At 31.8% G+C, this 14,913-nt stretch overlaps 1 protein-coding gene across 4 annotated transcripts; it reads left to right on the forward strand.

Annotated features, from left to right (window-relative positions):
• The first annotated feature begins 61 nt into the window (after positions 1-61).
• On the forward strand, positions 62-14,546 carry spir (spire type actin nucleation factor). Of its 4 annotated transcripts, none has more exons than XM_069124021.1 (15): positions 62-201; positions 3,114-3,439; positions 4,484-4,515; positions 4,630-4,753; positions 4,837-4,994; positions 5,135-5,353; positions 5,826-5,855; positions 6,298-6,561; positions 6,683-6,824; positions 10,032-10,165; positions 10,243-10,501; positions 10,591-10,904; positions 11,041-11,289; positions 11,362-11,648; positions 11,763-14,546. In XM_069124021.1, the coding sequence occupies exons 2-15, from the start codon at positions 3,118-3,120 to the stop codon at positions 12,004-12,006; spliced, it is 2,778 nt and encodes a 925-aa protein (XP_068980122.1). In that variant the 5' UTR covers positions 62-201; positions 3,114-3,117; the 3' UTR covers positions 12,007-14,546. The 4 variants fall into 4 exon arrangements, with proteins under 4 accessions (XP_068980122.1, XP_068980125.1, XP_068980123.1 ...); XM_069124022.1 differs by lacking the exon at positions 62-201 and adding an exon at positions 2,157-2,295; XM_069124023.1 differs by lacking the exon at positions 62-201 and adding an exon at positions 2,323-2,472.
• Positions 14,547-14,913: the final 367 nt, after the last annotated feature.

Below are 14,913 nucleotides of genomic sequence, written 5' to 3' on the forward strand. Positions count from 1 at the left end.
AATATGACCGATGTTAAAAGTCACAAGAGGAAAGTTCAATGTGAAAGGTTGTTTGTGCGTAAAACAATCTTTTTACCTAATCGAAAAAGTGATGCAAAAAGTCTCATGCCAGTGATGAATAGAATAGTGATAGCTGTAGTGAAAAATCTCGAAACGTGTCTTGCGTCATAACTTGCATGTCAACCACCTAAATAATCAAAAGTACGTATTACATTTCACTATTAACATTTTTCAATGATCCTTATTATTATTCGATTTGTTCATAATACGTATTTCACGTAATAACATATATCTTACATATTGTGGATTTGCATATATTCTGTCACTTATACATTCCAAAATATGTAGGTATTGATGAATGATACTCCTGATTTAGAATTTACAAGGTGATACTGCAATGCGAAATTTATTAGGAATATAAATTAGTTACGGGATGATTTAAAACTTTGACAAAGGATACTATAGATAGGTGTTCAATTCCATTATTTATATCCTTCTGCAACTTCATTAAAAATAGTCAATAATTGCTCTATTTGTTAATTGTTTTTATCCTTAATATATACTATCATGGGTGAAATTTCATTTCATGTGAATCTTGTTTTAATATTATCGTTCTGCAATAATATCAATGCAAGAAGCTACCATTCGTTTGATATTAAATAATAATAAAATATTTAATTACATTTAATTGTTTGACTTTATTGGTCTTTAAAATAAAACAAATCTTTTGTGGTGATATCTCAACATAAAATTAAGGAATCAAACTAATACTTTGAAATATTAATAAAGCTATATAAATCATTTTGTCAAATACATAAATAATTTTTGCGATATTTTGTATACATAATATCTTAAACATATGTAGCATAAATATAAATAGTGCATCTAATTAAATTATTTCGCAGAATTTTTCTTTTATCGATCGTGTTTGTATGTAAAATATTGATTAATACTAGGACTACTAGAGTAGTCAAAATTATCAATTCTTAGTTTGTCACAGAAATTTATATATTGATAAATAATAATATATTGATAAAGATTTCTACGTTCTCTTAAGAAATTATTTGATATAACAGTAGCATATTCTAAGAATACACATCTGTGTGTAAAATTTATTGAAACGGTTCGGTAATGTAATCTTAAATGATACGAAAATCAATTGGCAATTAAGTACATATCAAGTTTATACATATGTATTGAAGAGTTTAAAAATAAGGTCAAGAAAAAAGAAGATTAGATCGAACTATTATCTGGAACTATTCATGTCAATGTCATTTTTTAATTCAATTTGTCAAGGATGAATTTTTTACGGAAATGTTGCGCGATGATTTTGATCAGTAAAATGGGCGTATGCGATGCATATCGCGAGATTGCATATTGAGAATCATTAAGCTATCCTGTAGTTACAATGGGCGATTTATGCGAACTGACATTCTAAGTTTTAACGAAAGAAACATCTGAAAGTCGAAATACACTTATAAGAGTATTTCATTAATTTGGACAATACGACGTATATGTTGCGATTTTACATCAGTATATCGCGATATGTGATCATATAGGCATCTTCATACGTCTTATATTGTTCAGAAAATTCGTAGCGGATGTTAAGAAAAATCTAACTACAATTATACCTTTTACCATCTATTACATCACGAATATTTTCGCTAATCAATTTCTTCAAGTACAAACTTCTTTTACAAACTTCTAGAGTATTTAATATTTTGCTTATTGATATTTTTTGAATAAGTTTTGTAAAGATCACTAAAAATAATACACAATAAGATTATACTACATATGTATGTATGTATATTTGGCGAATAAAACAGATGCAGACGAATATTTCAGTTACGATTCAAAATTTTTTGGATATATATATTCAATATTATCTCAGTGAAAAATATTAATCTGTTCTTTTAACGAATTTTCCATGTTTCTCTTTGATTCTTCTCAGTATCAAATTAAGAGAAATATTTGTACGAACGTTCTATTATTTGATAAATATTTTTCTAATATTTATTACCTAATATTATTCAATATATCTAATAGTAAAATCGCACGCTCCTATCATTAAAAATATAATCTTTGCAAATCGTAGTATTACAAAGATGTCGCACTGCACTGTGTTCACGATACATTATAGCTTCACGAGTATGTCGTCACTGCATGCGTGATGACAACTGGTCGTAAATGTTTATCTACTTCTATATAGCTCTTAAGAACAGAAAGATATTTAGCAGTTCTGTTCTCATATAATTTGAAGAACGTATTCGAGTCGGGTCCATGGTTGTGATTAAAGTGAGTTTTAATTGATTCGAAAAATTGTGGAACTATGTACTTATAAACAATTAATATTTAATTTGACTAAAAAAGACGAAGAAAGTATTCTAACAAAAATAATTTTATGTATATTTGGACTGAAAAGATAGTAATAAAATATCAATGCGCAATTCTTCTGTAGTTGAATTTTGTGTTGTAAGTGCCGCATTATATAATTATTAATGTTAACGCATTTAAATTTTAGATGAAATATATATTTTTTAATTTATACTTAATATTACACTTAATAATTAATATATAATATATATTCTATGTATAATTAAAATTTTTTATTTATATTTGATCTTTACATACATATATATATATTATGATTCTCATTAATTTTTTTAATGATTTTATCCTTGAACATATCCTTGATCTCTAAGTAACTTTATGATTATCATCATTGTTTTATGCCGTTCTTATCAAAATTATTAATATGTATATCGTGCAAAACAACGATAATTCGAACTTAGCGCTCATACAGTAGTGTGAACGTAGTATTCGAGTACATAGTATTTAAATATCCACTATGTAACAATAGTGTATACTATTATTATCTGATTGTTATATTAATAACAGGTGCTTATATTTATTATTATGATAAAGAGAAGCTAAGTATTTACATCAAATTAACACAACTGATAAAACGATTATCTACTAACGCAATGGATCTAGGTTTAAATCTTAAACTCGTGGATGAACTTTGATCGCGTATCCGAATCGCTTTCCTCCTTCTTTTGAATTGTAAAATTATATAAGCATATCTAACGGGAGATTCTTTGGTAAAATTACAGAAAAATGACGACGCACAAAGGGATTTCCACGTCGTGTGAGGACGGTCTCGATGTCTCCGATAATGAGAAAAAAGCAAACGAGAATAAAGAAGAGGAGACACCGATAAAAAGGTCGAGGTGCAAACTCGACGCGAACGGTCGACTAAACCTTAAAGATATTCTACTGTCTTTCAATGGACCGATCAGTCAAGAGCAAGCATGGGCCTTGTGTTATCAAACCGCCAAGAGTTTGTCACGTTTGTCAGAAAACAATTTCTACGAACTTTCGGAGTTATCACAGATCGTCCTTCACAAGGATGGCGATGTTTGGCTTGGCGATCTAATCGGTGAGCTGATATAATCTTTTGGTTTCTTCAAAGAAACACTCGATTATCTTTTATCGTGGAATATCTTATCGATGTATTGTTTTGTAATCAGTAACAGAAAAGATATAGAATGAAGATACGATATATATTTATATATACATATATATATGTAAATTAATTCAAATCGATAAAAATGATAATGAACATGGAATGCATTATATAGTATTTCTTCATACAATATGTTGTTTAATATATATATAATATAATATATAGTTGTATAATATATATATATTACACACGTTAACTATAATATAATAATTATTGCCTAATAATTGTGCTTCTACTGATTATTGTACGGCCACATCGTAGGAAAGGGTTGCACCAAGGTTCACTGTATTGCCGAATGTAGTTGCAATATAGTCATCGCACTATATGTCTATGTATAATTACTGTATAGTTGGCATATTTTACGATTTATAGTATAAATATCATACAATTATTATATAGTCATGTGCTATAAATTATAATATGATATATGTATATAGTATGGTATGTAGTATATAATCTTCTGTTATACATATAGCATTCTTTTGTACAGTTATGTGTATAGTAATATATTTAAGTACAATATGTATCTATAGATATTAGTTATGTTAATGTAATATAATATTTTAGTATATATTATAATATACCAGTAGACGGTAAGTAATTGTATAGTAAATTATACAGTATACGTTTACAAACGCTTATAATTTAAGATATTTCAAATGTTACATAATTTCTAACATTCGTTTGTAAATCAAGTGCAAAATTTACAAATGACTCGGGGTGTTTGTATCGTAAGCTTGTAGGCTGATTAGCAATACTAATTAATTGTGTCTGTGAGTAGTTTTCTCGATAAGACTATTAATATACGCGATCGCACGTAAATATAAAAAGAGACGATCGAAAGTTATTGAACTTCGTGTGGAAATAATTAATCATTGTCTCTGATCATGTACAAAGCATTTTATAATTTTGGGATCCACTTTTTTTTTTATCTATTTCCTGATGTGTTTGTTACAGAATCGGAAAAACCACGCGTATCCGAGAAAAAGGTAAGCAATTTTAAATATTATTTTTTAATGAAAAAGCTATGATATTTTATATTATTTCGTTAATATAAAATATATAATATATATAAAATAAAAATATATTTTCATTTTTTGCAGGCAATGTTCTCACTAGGCATGATGATATTCAAAACGCTTGATTTCGGCCTAGATGAACAAGAAGAAAGGCCTTTATCACCGGATTTAGAAGCCCTTATAACGTTAATGACAAGTGCCGATCAAGGTACAATTAATTTATAAAAAATAAAATTCAGTAAAAACATACGCAGGAGTCATGTAAAATTAATTATTTTTCTTGTTGCACAGAAATTGAAACAGAAACGGAAGAACGTCCGCAGGAAACGGACGATGAAGGTATTGAACGTGACTCCAGTGATGCCGATGTAGATGAATTTTCATCGCAAAAAAGTAACGATATGTATGAGGAAAGATCATCGTTGTATTCATTAAAAAATGTAATGCAAGTAAGTAAAATAAGCAAATATATTTCTTATTTACTTTATCACATATGCAAATAATACAAATGATATGAAGATAATGTAAACAAAAATTCGAAGTTTGTATAATAAACTCTATGAAAATATATAAACAAATGTATATATAGTTATGTACCAGGCATATGCAAACTTCTATGGAATCTGCTGAAATTCATTATAAGGCTGTAATACGGGCATTGGTAGCAGAGGCTTTGGAACTGTCGCACTTTTTGGATACAGTAGCGGCTGATAAAGTACATGCTAGTCAAAGGGAATCTGTTACTGATGTCAATAAGCAAACCTCGATGTCTGTTCAAAACCTTGATACGTTAGATTTTATTGATTGGGTAAGATTTCACAATGGATCAACCACGAAAAATATATTATATGATTCATGTTGAGGGCTTATGTAAATATAGCATTGTTTCTTGTTTTACGAAATTGAGATAGTGTTTCGAGATCACAGATACGAATATTACGTGTTAAAATTTCACGTGAATTAAACGTGTTCACGTAGTCTCTAAAAATATTGTTGTTGTATTGTAATACAGAAACATCTTGTTAATAATATCTATGTATATCGTATATCAAGTTTGTTCGATATTTCTTGATATTTTCTTAGTAAGAATGAGTAAATTTTAAAATATAATAAAATAATGAAATAGTCGCATTTGAATTGTGTTATAAAACCACGCATAAATACGTGTTATAACTCGCGTAAAATAGAACAGTTGACATTGCTGTGTCGCATAAAGTTATTTGTCACTTTGCAGAGATAAGATATTTGAGATTTATTGACTTGACTCTCTATCGTTATAGACTGACATTAGGATTTGGAGGGCTATACAAGTACGTGATTGTTAATAATACTTGCGCATGTGAAAGCGATATGTTAGAGCGATATGTTATGTACTTAATTATTGAGCATGTAGCATGATTAGTCTCACTATTATCAAGCATTGTTTTCTACATAGTTAGAACAATATTATCAGTCATATTTTAAATGCATGTGCTGATTTGATTTCAAATTTATCTATGCAAAATATTTCAAAAGTTAATTAATTTTAATGTTTCTAGTCTATTTTACAAATTCAAGTATTTAATGGCTTTTTGAATACTCTGTGTTATATAAGTAGCATTGGTAATATATAATATATTTATAAGAAAAAACAACAAAAGGGTACTTAGCAAAATTTAGAAAAGATGTTCATCTAATATATATGTATGTTCTCTTTTTAAAGCTTCAATTGCATTTACGAGATCGGAAGAATTAAAATAACTATTTTAATAGGCAAGATTTTGGGTGCAAGTTATCCAGGAATTAAGGAAAGGTGTAAAGCTAAAAAAAGTGGAAGCTAATTTGGGTTCAAAGAATACTACACGTGGACGTGGAAAGGGAGCTGAGTTTGAATTAACTCCGTATGAAATTTTGATGGACGATATACGAAAAAGGAGGTATCGTTTGAGGAAGACACCATCCCCGACACCACATTTGCGAAAAGACGCGCATGCTGTTATTCTTGAATTTATTCGGAGTAGACCGCCTTTAAAAAAGGTAACATGCTATTAAAAACGATGCTTTATTCAGACTTCATTAATGAGATTCCAATATAAGAATGGTAAAAATTGCAGTTTTTTAAAGTTTTACTAGATTTTAGAGACATAATTTTACACAGGCGTCTGAAAGACAGCTGCCACCCCTGCAAAAGGAATGGACTCTCCGGGAATTACTTATGGAAAGTATAAAGAAGCCGCCAAATTTAAGGTCGTCGCGCAATAGATACGTTCCTAAGACCGAAAGAATATCTCTTCAGAGTGGTAAGTTGTATTTCATATTTACATACACAACGATAACTTTGTGCATGTCATACTGCTTTATAAAATATATTTTCTCTGTTCGTGTACAATTATATAATAAATTCATGAAACCAACGCATTCAGTTCATATTTCGTACACCAATAATTGCGACATTACATATCAATCAATCGTACTGGTTATTGGTTTTTGTGGTACCTCAATAAATCTTCGTTGAACTACAAAATGAGCGAAAATTTCAAAATGTGTGGTGATATATTTCTTCTGCCTAGAATGATGATTAAAACTAAGAACCACAATACATATGTGAGCTATATTTTATTCTGTATCTTCTTTCAATTTCTAAACAAAACTTTTAATTTCATTCTTCGTATAGAAAATAAATAATAGTATGTAGTTTTTGAAATAAACAACTTTCGTATTCTTGTAGAAGCATGCATAAAGAGAACTATGCTTATATATCGATCATAAGCAGAAACATTCTAACCGAGTTGCATCAATACCGTTGCATCCGTATGCTTGGAATTTTATGGACCAACATGGTGTGCATACACAGCCACGCGTTGCACACGTGCGATTGCATTTTTATAGAAATATATTCAACCGAGAATACACATGCGCGAGGAGATAAGCGCGAGCGCAGTGCCCATACAGGGTCGCACATCTCTCAGCCTTAACATACTCTTGCGGGATAGGATTTGACAATTGCACCGCAGTGCGGCCAGGGCAGTGGTATCTGTGTCTTCATTTTTTTCCAATAATAATAATCATAATAATAGCAACAATAATGATAATCATTTAATGTTCGTATCCCAATTCTTGAGAGTAGAATTTGACAACTCCAACGCAGTGCGACCAGTACAGTGGTATCTGTGTCTTCACATTTTTCCAATAATAATAATAATACAAACAATAATGATAATCATTTAATGTTCGTATCCCAACGATACTTTGATATTTCGATATATGTATTATTAAATATTCTCTAAATTAAACACATTGGCTACTTTGTAACAAAGAGACCAGTGTAATCATTTTGGCCAACAGAATATTAGGAAGATAATAATTTTCGTGTTTAGTCATTGTCCGTTGGGGGTGGTACGGATCGTGACGAATATTTTTTATCGCGATAAAGAAGGGTCGATCTGTATGAATCATGATTCGCGACGGTAGGCCGGCTTAAAGCATCGCAAGCCCCAGACCGTTCGTGCGATCAATAACCGAAAGCGCACAAGAGGGCGAGAGCTGACGTCGCCCGAAACGTCATCGTACAACGCGACCGCTAAATCTTTGCTTGATTTCTCGCGTGTCGCTCGCTCGTACTATTGGCCCCGCTCATTGGTTTCTTCGCTTCATTCGCATTTCCTTGTTTCTTGTTCTGTCTCGTTCGCGCATTTCCGGGGAAAAAGTAAAAGGTGCAGCTCGAGCGTGAAATTCAATCGGGTTGCGTCTAAACGTGTACGAGTAAGTCAAGTGCAAAGGAGGATAGGCACACTAACGAGCACGTGTGCTTGATGTACAGTCCCTACCAGTGGATCTGCAAGCATCACGGTGGGCCAAGGATTTGACAGGATGGATAAAACGAACAGATGAACAAGGAGAACAGCTTGGACGCTGGTAATCCAATATTTCTGATTGTTTATCGAACGAAGAGAAACAATGGATTTATGAGATCTTAACTGGAACGTTTCAAATTGATGAACGTCTTGATTCACAGGCTGTGAGATCGTCAAGTCGAGCCAAAAGATTGTAGAAGAAACAACAGAACTAGTAACTTCCGGTTGGACGTCGCGATCGTCGCAAGTAGAGCCATTGTAAAGAATTATGTTGACACGCAGTATGTTCGGTTTAAATATGCACAGCCATTTTGTTACTAAACTGTTTAACATGCAAAACACGTTTAAAATCGTTGATAATTCTTCTGGAGTGAATACTTCGTTTAATTCTGCAATCCTTTTAATCCTGTACTGGGGAAAAATAAGTAAAGGTAGAGAAAAGTATAATTTTAACAATATAATCTCCACTTTAAGCAAATTTAAACCTGCAACTAAATAATCTTGGCCTTTCTATATTAAAAGACTATCAGAAAGTATAAATAAAAAGAAAGCATCAGTTGTTAGAAATAGTAGACAAAAATGAAGGAAAACATCGAGGAATGTAGTATTCCACTCTAATATTCTAGAATTCAAATCATGATACTTTGTTTGATGTGGGATTGTTTGGATCATTGTTTATGTTGAAACATTAAAGCACTGATTGCCATACATGAGACAGGCCAGAATGAGGAAGATTAAACCGGACATACTGTATATATTAGCAGAAGAAAAGAGTAAATATAGAAAAGAGGAATAATATTACCGATCGTAGGCGGTGAGTCCCGCATGATAGTCCTGGGTGAAGTTCCACCGTCGCAACCGGAGCAGGAACAGGAACCCGCGCAGGATGTGGCGGCACAATGGTTGCAGACAGAGAATCAGACGAATGCCGCGGTCACGACTACAGTTGGCTCGGTTACGACCAACGTACCGACTACCGCGAGTAGGAACAGAACGAACGTACCACCGGTTCCGCAGCCGAGGCAGAGAATCGGCAAGCCAGAAATTAGGGTTCCGGGAAACAGGAATCGTAAGTCGCGTAGAAGGCGCATTACGGTCGCAGGTAATCATACCATTCATCTTTTTTTCGGCCAGTAACATAACAACGGGTAACATATATAGAAATGTTTTTGGGCTGCAGACGATGAATTCATTTTAGCTATATTTCAATTGATGCAACAGCTACTTAAAACAAATTTCACGGATTGTTAGCCTGATTGTGTTTTGCATAATAACTTGCATAATATCATAATACTTGAAATGTAGCGATCAGAATTTATTATGAACATTGATCTCAGTTTTATTGAATTATAGGAGCATTAGTTATTTCTGATACTGAAAGATCTAAGATATTTTTCTCTTTTATAAATATTTCTATGTAATTTTAATGAGTGTATTTATTATAATCTTATGCGTCCGCGCAGGAGGCAATTATGTATGTATTTAGGATTTACTGAGGTACCACAACTTTGTGAATATTTAACCATATTTTTTTTGTACAATTTTACGGTCACGTGTCATGTTCATTGGTCATCAACATACACGCAACTATTCTTCCGATAACAATGATTGATGTATATTTTGGGATCCATCTCTATGAATGACGTTTTTTAGATCAAATCCAAAGTACTGCTGATATCAAGGATAGTGAATCACCTACAGTACCGAAACCTCCTCGAAGGGATTTGGACAACACGAATTCTACGACAAATAAAAGAAAAGTAATACCTGTAGATTTTGATTTAAAGGTAGATTATAATTCTTCATTTCTTGTATCTTCGTTTCGAATTCTTTTTACTTAAGTTAGTATATATTTTGAAAATAGCTCGATGCAGAAGACGAAGATGATGACGAAGATTACAACGATGAATTGGCAGTAACAAGATTTGAAGAAGAGGATGAAGGATCAAATTACTGGCAACTAAAAGAAGATTACACATTTGTAGATAGGGGTAATGGTCGCAGTAGGCATAAAGATCAAAGGGATGACGACGAAGCAAGTTCTGCTAATCCTTGGCGAAAAACTGGCGGTTTACGTTTGACGAGGAATGAATATCATCGATTTTGTGATGCGCAACTTGAATGTAATTATCGTAATTATTATGTGTTTTAATTCATAATGAATAAAACCGGATATTGGAAAATATATATATTCAAAAATAATTATTTTTAGCATATGATCTCGCAACACAATGTCCATCTAGAAGAGCGTCGGCTCGAAAACACGCAGCAAGACGTAGTATAGCACTTACAGCGTTAACTGGTACCACGTCTCTTCCTCACTCAAGGCCACAGAGTCGTACTCAATGTACAGGTGCAACAGAATCATCGTTAAGTCAAGGTCCGAGTCCCAATATCAGCGTAAACCCTAGTCCGAGTTTGAGTCCTCAGCCGAGAGCAAGACAACCACGACGATCGCAAACCATTGTCGAAGGTACAAAGGATAGAGAAGATCAAAATGAAGACTGGCAAGATGATAAAGGACAGGTATTATGTTACAGAAATCAGTCTACTATTGGAACAATATATTTCAAGAATAGAGAAACCGTTGTTTATATAAAATACATTTTAGAAATTTTACTAAACGTAAATTGTTTAATAACAAATAAATTTTTTTTTATAGAAGCCTACATTGGGTGACATGTTCCTGGATGAAAGACTTTCTTTAACCCTAGAAGAGATTGTGCATATTCGTAGTGTATTAACTAAAGCAGAACTGGAATCTCTGCCCGTAGAAGGTCGCGTAAAGGAAGATGTAGAAAAGAGGCGCGTTTGTTTCCTTTGCCTAAAAACTAGGTTCGGACTGTTAGGACCATGGGGGCAACGTTGTCGCTTATGTGAGAGGACAGTATGTGTAAAATGTTATTCCAAAGTAAGTTACCGAGATTTTTGTTAATTTAGTCTTAATTAATAAATTTCGATTAAAATATTACTCTTGTTATAGATGCGAATTCCAACAGAACATTTCGCCCACGTTCCGGTAGTTTTATTATCCCCTGGTCTTCTTCTTTCTCCATCATCTTCAGAACCAGATACTAGCAAAAGTTCATGGCTAAGAGGCACTGGTGCAGCTGGATCTGCACCGGCATCACCGGCTTCTAGACGCAAGGATTCATCATTGAAAAGTGTGACACCTTCATCTACGCCTACTACTACACCTGTTTTGATACTTACACCGACTTCCACACCGCCTTCCCATGCTCGTCGCGAAACAGAGAATCAAGATAAAAGGTTTACTTTTTACTTGCGGTTTTTACTTTAAAAATGTTTACTCTTTGTGTTAACATTAGAGATACCTATTTTTTTATAATTTGCTATTTTCCATAACAAAATTTGATCATACAGGAGTTATAAAAGCACTGGCAGTCCAGCCAATGTGCCATCACTGAAGGCATTCTCCAGTTTCACTAGTCAAAGCTCGGAACAACGATTGGCCGCGGAAAGATTGAGAGGCGTCTCTATGGTAGTCTGTCATGACTGCCGCATTATGGTGATACAGATAATTAAGAGTTCAAGAACAACACGAGCTACGATACGTAACAATGTTATTTCGCGACTTACTTTGAACCTTTCGCCAGCCTATGTTTGAATTTTCTCTGAAAAAACGAAGTTCTATGCACGAGATTTCTGTTGGATACAATGGCGCATCTCATTTTCTATTTAACTAATGCGTAACATGCTATTTATGCCAATAAGTGAGGCACGTAGATTAGATTTCTTCTTCTTGTACCGGTGTCTTCTTGTGCTCCTTATGCCATTAATCTCCTATGAATAGTCATGGATATCTCTAAAAGAACGAGCCCATCAGATGCTACATATTGTGATTGCATTACACAAGATTGAGTACTCAGTACTGTATTGGTTCTAAAATTTATCATTTGATAGTGATGGAATTATTCTATTATTGTCATGTAACTTTGTTTCGAGAAATGAAGTTCTTTCTAAATAAGTTTGTTCATTTTTTTATGTAGGAACATATTAAACAAAGTAAGTGATTATTTATACAAACTGATTAAAAATTTTGTTTAGAGTCTACAAAGTACGATTTTTTAAATTAAAGTATACAAAAGAAATTAAATCTATGATATTTTTGAGCATGAATGGTGGAATTTAAAGGATGAGTCTAGTACGAAATCGGCACAGAGTGGCATTTAATATAGTCTACGTACCTACATTCAGGCTTACATCTAAGTAGATCGTTAATGCATGCAAATTTGAAAATGATACGATTAGAGTCAAGTATTTAATTACGACGGCTAAGGTTCCGTTTGGTTTTCAATAACGGTGAACTATTTTTCGCTTCCCATTTCAATAATTACTAATAATAATAACTGTATTAATAAAAAAAAAATAACAAGCTAATGTGCGATTGCATTGAGCATTATGTGCGTTCTCAGTTCATAAAAACTGAGAATCCATGTTTAACCCGATCAGTTATCTCGGGATTTTGAGAATGTGTACATATATGTTCCTTTTGCTCCCACATTGTTGTGAACACTAAATCTAAAAATAATATCACATTTACCGTAAAATTTAGTTGAGAGAAAGAAAATTATCATAAGCGAAAATCAGCGAAGAAAAAGTAAAAATGTTGAGATATTAAATGTAATCTACGTATATGTGCCAGAAACATTATTTCACGCAATAGTGATCGAATTATGATTAATTCTGACCTATCAAGCTGTGCGATAGTTTCGATTATTCTACGACTACTAATTCGAATCATTGAAAAATTCTAATTTTCTTCATTATTCGATTCGCTAATGTATTCATGTAACACATAGTTCTTGCGCGATTATAGATTTTATATTTCATATATTGAGGATGATTGTGTTTGAAATTCCAAGTGTCTTTACTTTTGTCAGTAATTTTTGTTAATAATCTAATTAAGGCGAGAGGTACGCATACATAAGCACACACATATTATAAACTAGCGAGAGAATCAAATACTCTGACAACCCCGAAGGAAAAGAATGTTATTTTTTTGCGTCCGCGTGACATTAGTTTATTTTAAGAGAATATATTTCATTCGTAGAGTGAGTCAAAGTCGGAGCACAATTGTACTATAAATCCGTTTTAATGGAATTCATTAATTTAAATTCTTTTGTATGATGTTTGTGATATTAATTTATTGCTTTCTATGTCTACTATTTATTATATTTATTTAATTCAGCGAATTAATTAGTAGCTGTGTTCCTTTATAATTGTATATATAATTATACACTTATATGTTATATATTTCATATGAACATGCTGTGCAATTTTCATATTTTGTTGCGTATTATTATTCGTTGAAATACTTTTTTATTTATATTATTTATATTTATATTATTATTGGTATCAAAACTATGAAGTTTACATTTTCGTTTGCGTTTTAATCTCACGTAAATTAATTATATTGCGACACAAGTTAATAAGCGGAGAAGAGAAAATGAATTTAAAAAATAAAAGAAGAAAATAGTGGCTCTTGTTACGGCCACGTTTATAGAAAATTAGTACAATTAAGTGGCTGTTCGCTTGCACTGATGTGTAAAGGTGTGCTATTAACGAGGAAATGTACAAATGTAAACCTATGATGGTTCAGAGTACAAACAAAGAATGCGAATTGCACTATGACGATTAAAATGCTGGTACAACGTCTGGCACCGGGTTATATACATAAAAACAGCGTGGTTATAAATTTATTCATACGTGTAAAGTGCATTGGTGGATTTTACAAACGGGTGAATTAGTTTGATTGAGGATGAAGTTTATTTATTTTTTTAATCACACAAGTACTTAGATTTCCCAATAATTTCCAAGCAAAAATCAAAATAAATATAGTTCGTATAGTACTTCAAGAAAAGCAATGTACAATAAACAGATTTTTTCGAAGACCATGTAAAAAAACACCACGACACTTTATGAACAATACGAACATAAAATTCTATTTGTAGAAAATTATTACAATAAAACTAAGCTGAGAAAAACTGCTAAATAACAGAGTCACAATGGTATGACATTATAAGACATAAACGACTTACGTGATGGCAATTGAAAAAGATCGTTTATTATATTAATTTATTGTTTTTTATGTACGATGTATATGTATACCTATAAATAATTAGAAATCTTGTTTTTATGATGAAAGCGACCAAAATACATTCTATTCCGATTCATTACTTAAACCGTTATCTTTCTGAACAAAAGCATTTTTCTTATTTTTTACTTTTATACCAACAATAAGAAATTTTTATTTACATAAATTATATATTATTGAAATATTTTTCACATATAACGACACACCTTGTAAAAAATATAATTTCTTTTAATACTAAAATGTAAAATTTTTTAGTTAAAGTGATATTTAAAAAATATAACGGAAATTATTGTATAGATGCTAATTCTAATATTAGCTAGATGCTAATAATAATATTAATATTTTGGCATTAATTCCTCAAATGATGGTTCCTAAATATTTGAATTAATTATTTAGAATTTTTCCACACAAAAATTT

Source organism: Bombus flavifrons, chromosome 11, assembly GCF_040668555.2.
Source record: "Bombus flavifrons isolate JBK064 chromosome 11, iyBomFlav1_principal, whole genome shotgun sequence".
Classification (NCBI taxonomy): domain Eukaryota; kingdom Metazoa; phylum Arthropoda; class Insecta; order Hymenoptera; family Apidae; genus Bombus; species Bombus flavifrons.